The sequence below is a fragment of the Myotis daubentonii genome, chromosome 7 (assembly GCF_963259705.1).
Source record: "Myotis daubentonii chromosome 7, mMyoDau2.1, whole genome shotgun sequence".
In the NCBI taxonomy this organism is placed as follows: domain Eukaryota; kingdom Metazoa; phylum Chordata; class Mammalia; order Chiroptera; family Vespertilionidae; genus Myotis; species Myotis daubentonii.
The window spans coordinates 9,997,849-10,011,403 of NC_081846.1; the positions used below are offsets into that span (position 1 = coordinate 9,997,849).

Genomic DNA, 13,555 nt, shown 5'->3' on the forward strand with positions numbered 1-13,555 from the left:
GTCCTATCCGTCCCGAGTGTGGGGTTCTCAATGGGGGGGGGCTTACCTAAGGGAATCCTGTTCCAGGGGTTCCCAAAGGTGTGGACGGATTCGGCGAAGACTATCCACCCTCTTCCTACGGTGGAGTCTGATCCGTCCCGAGTGTGGGGGTTCTCAATGGGGGAGGGGGGCTTACCTAGGGGAATCCTGTTCCAGGGGTTCCCAAAGGTGTGGACGGAGTCGGCGAAGACTATCCACCTTCTTCCTACGGTGGAGTCCGATCCGTCCCGAGTGCGGGGCGCTTACCTAGGGGTCCCTGTTCGGGCGCCATATGCCGGGGTCCAACCCCAGCAGGTCCAGGGGTTCCCAAAGGCGTGGACGGAGTCGGCAAAGAAGGAAGGACACGGAGACAGCGTTCAGTTGATCAGCAGCCTAGCCAGGATCTCTAGCCCGGATCTCCAGCCAAGTTCTGGTCTGGATCTCCAGAGAGGTTCTGCTTCGGATTTCCAGCGAGGTTCTGTAGCCATGTTCCCTCGCTAGGTTTTCCAGCCAGGTTCTGTCCAGGCTCTCCAGTCAGGTTCAGTGTCCAGGTTCCAGTCAGGTTCTCCTGCCAATCTCTGTAGTCAGGTTCAGTCCAGGATCCCTTGCCATGTTCTCCCGCTAGGCTCTGTCTCTAGGCTCCGAGGCCAGTCCCTCTCCAGGATCCTCCGGCATGCTCTCTCCAGCGAAGTTCTGTCTCTAGGCTCCGTGTAGGTTCTGTCTTCTTGATTCTGTTCTGAGTCTTTCTGTCTTGTTACATCTGTATTTATACCAGTTGATTCAATCCTATCAATCTCTATTCCAAAGGTTAGGGGGTTTCTTATCTCCATTCCAGGGAGTAAAGATTATGTAGCTTAAGCATGATTGTTCGTAGTTAAAGGGATTAATTACCCGCCTGGCACTTAATTGAGGGGTTTTATTCCCTCCCTAACTTCAGGGGAAAATCCCTACCTGGGGAAACAACCTTTCTCAGAGAGGAGACCTTGGTTAAAACACATAGTGCCAAGAAGGTGAGCAAACATATTAAGAACAGTATGCCATATATGCCAGGTCCTTTGAAACAGCAAGGATGGACCGGCTCCCGGCAAAAATAGTACAACTTGTCAATACAATCATAAACACAAATATAAATGCAGACACTGAAATCTTGTGGCAGTACTCCTTTACAAGGTGACCATACACATGATCCAGAAATAATTTTGTTAATTTGTCTACACTGTCATAAAAAATGAGAGAGAACACAGTTTTAAATGCCATTAGACTCAGAGAATATATCCATGGAATCCACTGTCTGAAATGGAAACTGGAGAATCAGACTTTCATACAGAAGTCATTGAAGTAAAAGAAGGTACAAATAATGAGAGATAAAGGATAATATAAAGATACCTACACTCACTTAGGCAACATACACACTATAATTAGAATGATACAGGCATTAGTATGGTCCCTATGTAAAAGATGGCATGCAAATTCATGGCACATTTCATATGTTTAATTTCAGTTTTGCAAGACAAAAAAGTTCTGGAGATCTTTTTCACAATGTAAATAAACACTACTGAACTATACCCTTAAAATGGTTGAGATGGTAAGTTTTGTGTTTTATGTTACACTAGAGGCCCGGTGCACAAAAATTTGTGCACTCGGGGGGGTGGGGGCGTCCCTCAGCCCGGCCTGTGCCCTCTTGCAGTCTGGGACCCCTTGGGAGATAACGACCTGCTGGCTTAGGCCTGCTCCCGGGTGGCAGAGGGCAGGCCCAATCCCTAGGTGCAGCCCCTGGTCGGGCTCAGAGCAGGGCTGATTGGGGAGTTGGGGCGCCGCCCCGTCATGCACAGAGCAGGGCAGATTGGAAGGTTGTGATGCCACCCTCAGTCACACTCAGGGTAGGGCCAATTGGGGGGTTGGGGCACCGTCCCCTGTCACACTCAAGGCAGGGTCGATGGGGAGGTTGCGGCGCCACCCCTTGTCACGCACAGAGCAGGGCCAATCAGGGGGTCGGGGCGCTGCCCCCGTCACACACAGAGCAGGGCCCATCAGGGGGTTGGGGCACCGCCCTCTATCACCCACAGATCAGGGGGTTGGGGCGCCGCCACTGTCACACTCAGGGCAGGGCCGACGGGGAGGTTATGGCTCTACCCCATCACACAGAGCAGGGCCCGTGGGGGGGGGGGGAGGGTTGGGGAGCTCTCCCCTATCAGGCACAGAGCAGGACTGCTCAGGGGGTTGGGGCCCCGACCCTGTCACACACAGAGCCGCAGGGCGATCAGGGGGTTTGGGCGCTGCCCCCTGTCACGCTGATCCCGGTGCCGGGAGGCATATTACCCTTTTACTCTATAGGGTAGAGGCCTGGTGCATGGGTGGGGCCGGCTGGTTTGCCCTGAAGGGTGTCCTGGATCAGGGTGGGGGTCCCCACTGGGGTGCCTGGCCAGTCTGGGTGAGGGGCTGAGGGCTATTTGCAGCTGGTCACACATCCTTCAGGGTGGGGGTCCCCACTGGGGTGCCTGGCCAGTCTGGGTGAGGGGCTGAGGGCTGTTTTCAGGCTGGGGGTGACTGAAGCTCCCAACCGCTCCTTTTTTTCTTTCTTTTTTTTTAATTCTGGGCCAGCTGTACCTTGAGGCTTGGCTCCAGCTCTTAGGCCTCCGCAGGTTTCTGGCCTTTGCTTACAATGTTGCGAATCTGCTAGCTGAAGTCTGGCAGTATTTGTTACAATGTTTCTTAAACTGCCCACTCAGAGGCCTGCAGCCGCAGGCGGGGAACGTTAAGCAAGCCTCATGTTAGTTTCAAGCGGCCTGGCTGCCGGCCGCCATCTTGGCTGACAGTTAATTTGCATATCTCGCTGATTAGCCAATGAAAAGGGTAGCGGTCGTACGCCAATTACCATGTTTCTCTTTTATTAGTGTAGATGTTGGTTTTTCTTTACCACACACACAAAAATAAGTGGAAGTAATATCTTGATCTAGAGATGATGGCCATCTGGGTGCATAGACATGTAAAAATTCATTGAGCTGTACACCTAAGACTTACACACCTTGCTGAGTATATGCTATGACTTAAAATATTTAAAGTAGATTTAATTTAAAAAACTGGGGTTGTGAGGGGAAATCAGCAATCCTAGGAAAAGTTCACTGATTAATCCCACCTGGCTTGGCCCCTCTATTATTACCATCTTCATTAACATAAGTTTTCATGTTTAGAAATATATATATAAAGATACCTCATTACAGATGCGATATATTCGCTAAAGCATTTAAGAAGTAAACTCCCAAATGTTTTTATAAAATAAATAATTCATTTTAAATACAGATATCAGGCTTGTGCACACCCAATTTCTATGTGGCTTTGCAAACTGTGGCTTGAAGGGTTAAGCTGGATACTCACCCTCCAAAAAAATATAAGAAGAAAAAACAAGAGTAGCATTATAATAGTTATTAAACTTTACTTTAATATTTATAAGTGATGTCCAGGAAAGATAAATCATAAGGCATTATTCATTAGAAACAAGAGTTATATCCCTTAACATAAGGAGGCTGTGGAAACAGTACAGTGATTTTTACCTTGAATTTCATGTCCACAAAGTAGTCTGTAATGACCTTGGCATTTTTTCGAGATTGCTTCATACAACTCAGGTTAGATGGCTTTATAAATATGACATAGGGCTTCAGTTCATGGGTTCGAGCCACGTGAATACCCTACACAGAAATTAAGTGCACATTTAAAAACAGAATTCCTACCCTAGCCAGTGTGGCCCAGTTGGTTGGAGCGTCATCTCATATACCAGAAGGTGGTGGGTTCCATTCCTCATCAGGGTGGGGTCAATCTCTGGTCAGAGCAACCAATCAATTCTCTCTCTCTTTCTTTCTCTCTCTCTCTCTCTCTCTCTCTCTCTCTCTCTCATCAATAAAAAACATAGCCTTTGGTGAGAATTAAAAACACACACATATAAGTCCTAATTTCCTAGAGTCAACATGAATGTTCTCAAAATTTCTCAGACCGGAAATTAGCAATTATTTGTAGCCAGAGCATATTCTCATGTGCCCCCAAGTTCTCAACTCTAAAAAACATTTTAATAATCAAGAGAGCCCTAGCCGGTTTGGCTCAGTGGATAGAGCATTGGCCTGCGGACTGGTTCAATTCCGGCCAAGGACACATGCCCATGTTGCAGGCTCAATCACCCCCCAGTAGGGGGCGTGCAGGAGGCAGCCAATCAATGATTCTCATCATGTTTCTATCTCTTGACCCCTTTCCCTTCCTCTCTGAAATCAATATAAAAAATATATTTAAAAAACAATAATCAAGAGGATTCTAGAATAAAAATTTACTTTAAATCCCGACTCTTCCTCTCACTAGCCATGACATCTTATTGAAATTCAAGAATATGATTCTATACATGATCTCATGAAACAAAGACAAAGACAGACACTCTCAAGGAGGATCAGCTCTGTTTCATCCTCACTTCCCTTTCCTCTTGCCATTGATACTATTGACATCACACTGACCACCAGCTTTGACCCTCGTAAGAACAAATCTGTTGTCCCCTGATTCTCTTTAGCACACAGGTATACTTTTAAATGACTACAGAAAAGGAAAAGAAAGTACAAGTATCATAAAAATTGGGCCTACACATTGTATGTTCTTTATCTTATCTCAACTTGCTCACTCCTGCTCCATTCCACATATAGTCTTGAGGAGGTAGCTATAGATATAACAACATAGAAACCTCACCTCCTTGAGTAAAGCAATATCTTATTCCTTCTATGAAGTAATGACCTTGATGCCTTTGTGATCAAGGTCAAAGCAAGATTCTAATTTTTCTTTATAGCCACCTCTTAAGTTCTGGTTCTGTATCTGAGAAACTAAATTTATTTCCCAACTATACATAAGCTATTGGCAATTGGTTCTTTTTAAAAAATATCTTTTATTGATTTTAGAGAGGAAGGGAGAGGGGGAGAGAGATAGGAACATCAATGATAAGAGAGAATCATTGATCAGCTGCCTCCTGCACACCCCCTACTGGGGATCGAGCTCACCATCCAGGCATACGCCCTTGGCTGGAATTGAACCTGGGACCCTTCAGTCTGCAGGCAGATGCCCTACCCCCTGAGCCAAACCAGCTAGGGTGACAATTGATTCTTTATGTAAGATTCTGGCCCTTAGATATGGAAAGTAGTCTTATCCTTAAAAGGCCAACAGTAACAACATAAAACCTATAGCATGTGCCCAAAATGAATGGCATGCATTCATTACTGTGGGAAGATGGGAAACATCCCACCACAGACCCACCTGAGGCTCTAAGTCCATGACACAGATCTTCCCTTCATTGAGGATGGCTTGAACAGCATCCACGCTGGTGCCATAGAAGTGGCCTTTGTATTCCCCATACTCGAGCATCCTACAAGGGTGGAACAAAGAAAGCAAGAACTCTTTCTACAGGTAAGATATTAGTAGTAGTAACATGAAGATAAACCCCAACAGAATGGAATAAAATACTGAACTTTGCTAGCACAAAAACAATTAGTGAACATTTGACAGGAGAAAAAAAATATTAGGAGATCTAAGACTTAATGAATTCTCCAAATTCTCTAAAATTTGCACTTCTATTCTGCTCTCTCTCAGAGCCCAGTGACTGGTTTACGAGTATATCAATTTACATTCTTTGGTTAATTCTTCAAAAACAAAAATCAATTTCCTCAGAACCTTTGAGCAGTGCATAAACTAGAGACTCTGGTTTGAATGTAAAACAAGCAGAGGTGAGAATCAGATTCTAAACATGGATCTTACCTGTGACTATACATGAGGCTTTCAAATGTTTCCTTTGACACATAGTGATACTCACGCCCATCTACTTCATAACTCTTTTTGGAACGAGTAGTATCTGTCAAAAAGGAATTTTAAAGATTTTAGAGTCTTCAAAATGTTTTGATTCATTACAAAATAAGTGAATGAATACATAAATAGGTAGACAAATAAAATACTAAAACCAAAAAGAAGTCTGACTTGGTGATAAGAAAGTAGTTCTCATATCAAAATTATTCAATCTGTAAACCTTTATTTAATGCTCATGGTGTAGACAAGAATATATTAGGTATTAGGCCAGGATAGAGATACCCTAAGGGAACACCTGATCTAACTTCTAAATAAGCAGCAGTGAATTATGTATGAGCCCTAATATGCCTCCCAGGTCGCAATCCCAGCAATATGCTATGTTTACATGGTGCACTTCACAGATCTCCTTTCACCCCTCACACTCCTGGCCGGGTGAAATGCTATTACCATAGCTAACTGGAGATTTCAGAGAGTAACTGACTTGCTCACATACACAGACTAATGGAAAGCTAAGTTGAGAACAAGAACCTAGGTGTTCTGACTCCTCCTGGACTGTTTTCTACTGCACCGGATTGTGTCAGATTTGAAATGGAGAAAGCCAAGGACCGTCCGCAGTCTGTGGGAAATGGTGACTCATTTTAGGGATCTCCAGAAGGGAGAGGGCGGTGGAGTCTGAATTCAGTCTGATTGGTTGATATGAGCACTTTGATTACAGTCTTCAACTTAAATAGCACCGGGGAGGGAACATAGGAGTCCACTGAATACCTGAAAGTGATCCATTGTCTGCTCATCCATTGATTCAGCTAACGTGTATTCAAATCCATCCGCATGCCAGCCAGTCATTTGTGATTTCGTCCACACCCTGAAGTATCTGGGGTTCCCTTTTGGCCTCTTTCTACTGAGACTTCCTCTTTGGCAAAACTAAGACAACCCCAGGGGTCGCTCTCCCACATAATCCCCCCACATCTGGTCCTTGGGAAACATCACAACATTTTTTGCTGTGACAGAGTCTAAAAGGGCAGCTACTTCCAAAACTACAGCCGTGGGTCACTTCCTCCAAGCTCTGTCCTTTAGATATTTTTAGGTTCAGTTTGGCACCTAAATTGCAGGAAACCCATATTAAGCTCTTTAAGTGGTCCTCTGTCTTGCCTTGGGGTGAAGGGGAAGCACCCGCAAACTCTTCCCACAATGTACGGTACAATCACACTTATAGTTACATAACATTATATGTGCATATATCATACATTTTAATAAAAAAGCACGTAAGAGTCAAGCACAGTGCCAGGAAGGTAGCAAGTACTGAATAAATGGCAGTTACCATTGCTTTATATCAGTGGTCCTGAAAGGTCATTTATATGATTGTTAACAAATCGAAAAAAGACAGTCACCTTTTAAAAGCCTAGTTAGTAAGTCATTTCCCTCTTTAAAATAAATACAGTTAGACATTTTAAGAACTGCCCTTGCGTCGTATATTTTTACAACAAAGAGGGTATGACATAACTGAGTGAGTTCGGTGCATCTGCAGACGCAAGGAAATGTTTACCCAAACATGAACCGCTATGAAAGAGAAACGAGAAACATACGTGGCACAGCAGTCTGAAAATGGCCAGGATTGAGTCCAATGAGCTGTCTTCTCAGTTCGTTCACTCCAACACCAGAAGGCCCTACACACACACAGTCACAGACAGAACGCGTCAGGTGTGGGCAGGTACAGTGAGGCGGTGACACCACCAGGTCAGTCCTTCCCCTGAAGAAACCCAAGAGCAGCTGTTCTTAGGGAAACGGCAGAGCGTCCGTCTCATGCACTGGAGCAGCCCAGAAGGATCCACGCTTCTCCAATGCGCAGAAACCAGGCGGGGAGTTGCCGGAAACTGACACCCCAGCCATCCTCGTCTAATGTGGACCCTGAGCGAATTCCCTACCTCATTTCAGAGCATCTGCCACCCAGAAGCCAGGCCCCACAGTGAGCGGTCCTGCAACTGACAGGAGTCAGGGGCACTTTTCCCCACAGGCGACAGGCGGTTGAGTCAACACCCCCCGTGCCACTGGAGGCAGGGCTGACCTCCTGGGCACGGAGCCCGTGCGGTACGCAGGGCCCATGCTTCGGGGACTGCACTTGGTTAAATGCTCTTCTTTTGCCGTGGCAAATCCCTAACTTTTGAACGAGGGGCCTTGCAGTCCCGTTTTGCACTGTGCCCTGCACACTCTGCAGGTCCTGGCTATAAGCCACGTTGTTAGCCCTGTTCGCAGAGCAGGTGGCAGTGAGACGAGGTGACTGCCGCTGCCAGGACCCAGGACCACTCGGGGGATCTGGGTCACAAAAGGTCGACCCGCACTTATGTGCCTTGTTGTTTAGCACCAATGATACGGCCCAGGAGTTTTTGACACTTCTCTAAAGGAGATGGTTACAAATTTCTTTTAAAAATGGATCTTAAGGATTTTTTCCCCCTTATACAGACTAATGATCCAGTCTGGGAGCACAGCCATTTATGCTTAGAGAACAAATTCTAATCAGGCAAAAAACACACACACACACACACAAAAAAAAACTCAGTTATGACCTCATCACCATACAACTTGTTATTCTACAAGTTCAAATACACTACGGCATGTGACATTCAACTGTAGACAATAAAAGCATGATACACTAAGGGTTTATCTATAAACACACACACATAAATCAGCCTTTACTTTTTAAGCTGTCCCTATGGCAGCCCCTAAGAGTTCTGCGTTCATCACTGAGTGGAGAAGGGAGGCCTCACTGTGGAGCAGGAGAGACACTGCCCGCCTGGATGGGACGTACCCACGAGCACGATGAGGCGGTGCGTGTCCGAGGGGCGCCGCTGGTGCCTCACCACCTCCTCATAGGGGGCCCCGGCTGCACTGGGGCAGCTGCTGGGGCAGCACAGGGTGGGGAGCAGAGACCTCCTGCGACAGAGACGCATGCTGCGGCGGAAACCAGCTGGAGGGGAAAAGCACAGAACGTGAGATCCAGGCAGGAGAGATTCCGTCCAGCTTCCAACCTGGTGGACATGCAGTGACTGCGATCTGAAGTGCTAACTAGCAGAGCCATGCCTGTCTGACGGTAGGAGAGAGGAAGCGATAGGAAGAAAAAACAACAAGATGCCCAGACGTTACCTCTAAGTGGCACCCAGCACCCACTATGTGCCAGGCATTGTACAGGTGCTGGTCAGATAACGGCCAACTAAACCCAGGCCTTTTCCTCATGAAATTTACATCTTATGGAGGAGGAGAGACAAAAATCATCAACAACAACGAGTGCTTAGGAGGAGGATCGGTGGATAGAGAGTTGACAAGGTGCTTCTTCAGGCAGGCGGTTCAGTCAAGTGTCCGAGACGTCAACACTGAGCAGGTGTCTGGATGAAGTAACGGAGCCAGCTAAGGAGGCATCTGGGGGGAAGAGCAGACCCGGCTGAGGGAACAGCAACTGCAAAGGTGCAGAGAAAGGAGCGGGCTTGAAGCGCTTGAGGAAGAGCATGGAGCGTGTGTAGCCGTGGGCAGTGAGCAGTAGGGACAGTGGTAGGAAGCTGGGGAGACCACACAGGCCTCGGTCCCATGTTGGACTGTGGTCAAAGTGGGGTGGGAAGTCACTGGACGGTCAAGAGGTGGGTGTGACATGATTTGGTTTATGTTGAAAGAATTCCTCTGGTTGCTGAAGGCAGGATATAAACTGTAGGCCAAGGAGGCATAGGGTCAGGGGGCAGCAGTTTGGGGGCTACTCCCAGATGAGGGGGGCTGGTGGCTTGGGCCAGGGTAGAAACAGTGGAGCAGGCTTATTACTCACATTCTGATCGCTTGTTTTGCTGGTGGACATTTCCAACCTTGTTCCTTGTTCTGGTTTTCCTCTATCTTTTGTGTGTGTGTGTCTGTGTCTGTGTATGTGTCTGTATTCTGATGTGTTGATCATTCATTGTTATTCATCTGGTTTCCAGTGGATACTTCTTAATTATTTCTTTTGTATTCTGCCAGACTGTCCCACAAGTGCTCTTTAGTGATACAATAGCAAATGTATTGAGGATAATAAGAGCTGTTTTTCTTTGTTAGAGAAAGGAGTTACACATGTGGAAGGATTGTGGGGGGCGGGGTGGGCTGAGGCATGCTAAGATAAATCCTATAGTGCTGAATTGGCCTTGAAGGTATTGGTGTTAACTCATGCTTTTCAACATATATAGATACAAATATAGATGTGTGTGTGTGTGTGTGTGTGTGTGTGTGTGTGTGATATACATATATAGTCCCCAGCTCTATCTACTGAGAGGGCCTGGGAGCAGCTTTGGCACTACCAGAAAGCCCTGTGGTTCAGTGGGCAGATTAAGCAGGATTCCAGGAGTTTGCAAATCACGACTAAAATGTCCAACTCTGCCACTGGACACACAGTTGTGAGCAACCACCAATCCTGTCTGTGTCTTAGTGTTTCCATCGGCTTGAAGCGCTTGAGGAAGAGCATGGAGCGTGTGTAGCCGTGGGCAGAAAGTTGTGAGGTATGAATATAACTTAGGGAGTGACAAAGACCCACCTCTGATTCATCCACACCTACCGATAAAGAACTTCTGACCGTAGCCAACAAACTCCTCCTTGTCTGGGACACAGAGAGCGGCAGGAGCGGAACACATGGGGAAGGAGGAGAAGTTTACTTAGAACAGAGGCATGCGATTCTCTCCAAATCCTCAGTGACCCTATCGCAGTCGATGGCAGCACCGCTGTCTTAGCCTTGAGTGACTGACTGAAGAATGTCCTAAGCACCTTCCATCCTATCCCATGTTCCAAACTACATGGAGACACTCTTCAGAATGTTAGCAGTACACTTCATATAGTCTGTCTCGTATGGTTGGGAACAGGAACCAATTTTAGGCTTATGTAAAGTTATAAGAAAGATATTGACTCATTGTAAAAACATATAAAAATTGGGTATATTCTTAAACATGCCCAAAGTCAACTGATTAAAAAACACAAACAGATATCTGGGTTTGGCTTTAATTTGTAGCTATTGATTTCTGCAGGTCCTGTAAGTAACCTCTTTGTTAGAGATGAGTTTTTATCTTCTCCACTAGAGGCTTGGTGCACAGAATTCATAGGGTCCCTAGGCCTGGCCAGTGATCAGGGCCAATCAGGTTCCCCACCTCCCGGCCTCCCTGCCTTCTCCTTCCCTCACTCCCTCAGCACCACGGCTGCTTGTCGCCTGCCATGTTCCACACCATCCCCTGGTGGTCAGCACACGTCATAGCGAGCGATTGAACTCCTGGTCAAACTCCCAAGGGGACGATTTGCATATTAGCCTTATTAGGATTATTAAATGGCTCATTCTGCATAGTTAGTATTTGCTCTACAGCTGCCATTTACTTCCGACGGTCCAAGAACGGGAGAGGCAAAAAGGGAGGAACACTGTCCAGCAGCCCTGAAACTGCTGCCTCTGCTTCCCCTGGGGTCTCAGTGAAATTGTTATAAACTCCAGAGAGAAATGTCACGGAAACGTCATTTCCAGGTACTTTTTGCTAACATCTGTTTCTCGTCACTTATGCAACTCTGTTCTGATCATTGAGAAAAATACATAAAGAGCATTTTTCATAGAATGAACTGACACAAGCTTTTTCTCTTAACCTTTGTTTTCTTTAAAAACCCCACACATTTTAAAATATAAGGAAAACACAACAATATCGATTCCATCTCTGGTAAGTAAGCATATTTTTCTAACCGAAATATGTCAGTAAGTTTAAAGGGAAATGTTTACTTAGCAATCTATTCATCAAGCTGAATTTCTTTCATTGTTTACTTTTAAATATTTTCTATGAAATTGAATATTTCAGCCTTAAAATATCATGTATCTTAAAATGTACTCTGTCAGGTATTCATTGAAAGATCTTAAACATAGCTTTATTTGGCTTACCCAGGAAATAAAAACAGTTACCTTCTGAAAGTTCCTCTGGACATTTGAGGAAGTATAAGAATAAATAAACAAATAAATAAACAAATAAACAAGCATGAAAAAGTTAAGCCTTTGAGATCAAGCAGCCATCAAATAAAGACAAATGACAAAGAGAGGCAGTCACGTCCCCCTTAGAGAAGCTGGGAGTCCTGGCAGGATGAGCAACACCCTCCCCCCCACCCCCCAGAGCCATTGGCATGACCCTGCTGCTGGGGGCACAGTAGCTTTTTCTGCAAGTTGCTTATCTGGCCTCTCCCTGAAGGCTTTTTACCCATGAAAACTCCTCTCTACTTGGCATGGAATGAGGCTTGAGAGAGAGAAATTATAGAAAGGCAACTGATTTGAGCCTCCGTTCTCCCCCTTCCCCAGAGGCGGCTGGGCTGCAGCCTGGGAAGCCAGGAAGTGGAGGAAGTGGGCAGGGGCGTGGGGCAGGGGCCTGAGGCAGGCACTGCCCCAGGGGAGCCTGAGTGTCCTCCTTCCTTACCCTTCCCTGGTCCACGCACCCTCCCATCTCCAGCTGGCCCCTTGGAGACAGGCGAAACCCAGCACAAACATTTCCTTGAATATGGTAAGAGGAAGAGAACTTGCCTTAAGCGAACGAGGGGGGACATGCCAAAGCAGTTATAGATGATGAAAGGGAGAAAGTGAGGAGCACACACTTGAAAGAGGGTGAGCAATGCTAACAGGCCCCAGAAGGTGGCCAGTGTTTTAAAGATATTCTGAGGGGTCTATGCTGCTCTAATGATGTCAACATTATTTTGAGGGACAGACACTTGATGATACCGTGTATCATCAGTAATAACAAGTCACACATTAAAGAAAATAACGGATTCGGCACCCATAGCTCACGATGCAGGTTATCTGCTATCAGTGTGCTATACACAGTGTGTGGAACTGACTGATGTTCAGCCATTGCAAGACCGTGTCTTTTTTCTGTTCAAACGTCTCTCGCCATGGTGACTGGCTTCTAAGCCACCAGCTCTTCATGTCCGTCTGGTGAGAACTTACCTCACTATTGTGTACCGAGGAACTTCTCGTGTATTTGTACTGAGTTTTGTTCGGAAGGAAATTCAAAGCATTGTGCCGGACAGTGTCATGGACTGCACAACCTCTAGCCTTCCCGATTCCGACCAATTAAAGGCCAGGGGCGCCCCTGACCAAGGTGACAACCAACAATGCCCTCACGGTTCCAAAATGGCCCTAATGGCTAAGGTGAAATTTACGTCTCACAAATACACTGTTGACGAATTTAAACAATGCTTGTGTCATACCCCTAAAGAGGTGTTCAACTTACACCAAAATCTGAAATACTATATACATTTAAAAATCAGAACCACACACTCATGTTTTACTTACCTGATTCAAATGTTTCTTCGTCTATGGTTTTTCCATGGGGGCAAAACACCAAAAGCATCATTATATTACTAGCCATACTCAGTCTGCAGTTTAACAGCATAATTCCCTGTCCCTGTGCTTCTGCACGCACACCAACTGCAGAGTGTGTTCCTAAATCCAGGCCACGTCAGCGGTGTCTCCATGGCACATATAAGCCTTACATGAGAGACGGTGTTAAGCAGTTGGGCCATGATGTCAAGCAAGGGTGCAGCAGGAGCTTAAAATAAATGACTCAGAAGAGAATAAATAAAGCGAGGCTCAGTGGGGAGGGACAGGCGGAATGTTGTGGGGAGGTCGTATAGATGGTTGGGTAGTGCACAGCTTTGCTGCTCCAGGGCCTGCAGATGCAGGAGGGCTGCACCCTGCGGAAGACGGGGG

At 46.2% G+C, this 13,555-nt stretch overlaps 1 protein-coding gene across 9 annotated transcripts in view; it reads right to left on the minus strand.

The window, feature by feature from the left end:
• Positions 1 to 13,555, minus strand: part of MPP4 (MAGUK p55 scaffold protein 4) — a 35,089-nt gene that overhangs the window by 4,329 nt on the left and 17,205 nt on the right. For 6 of the 9 annotated variants that reach the window (XM_059702756.1, XM_059702763.1, XM_059702755.1 and 3 more), the window contains 8 exons: positions 13,139 to 13,159; positions 11,765 to 11,779; positions 10,397 to 10,438; positions 8,642 to 8,800; positions 7,422 to 7,502; positions 5,794 to 5,887; positions 5,296 to 5,404; positions 3,570 to 3,704 (listed from right to left, as the gene is read on the minus strand). In XM_059702756.1, the coding sequence (XP_059558739.1) occupies positions 3,570 to 3,704; positions 5,296 to 5,404; positions 5,794 to 5,887; positions 7,422 to 7,502; positions 8,642 to 8,800; positions 10,397 to 10,438; positions 11,765 to 11,779; positions 13,139 to 13,159 (656 nt within the window). The remainder of the gene's footprint in view (positions 1 to 3,569; positions 3,705 to 5,295; positions 5,405 to 5,793; positions 5,888 to 7,421; positions 7,503 to 8,641; positions 8,801 to 10,396; positions 10,439 to 11,764; positions 11,780 to 13,138; positions 13,160 to 13,555) is intronic. The other 3 variants (XM_059702758.1, XM_059702764.1, XM_059702759.1) reach the window with 2 other exon arrangements.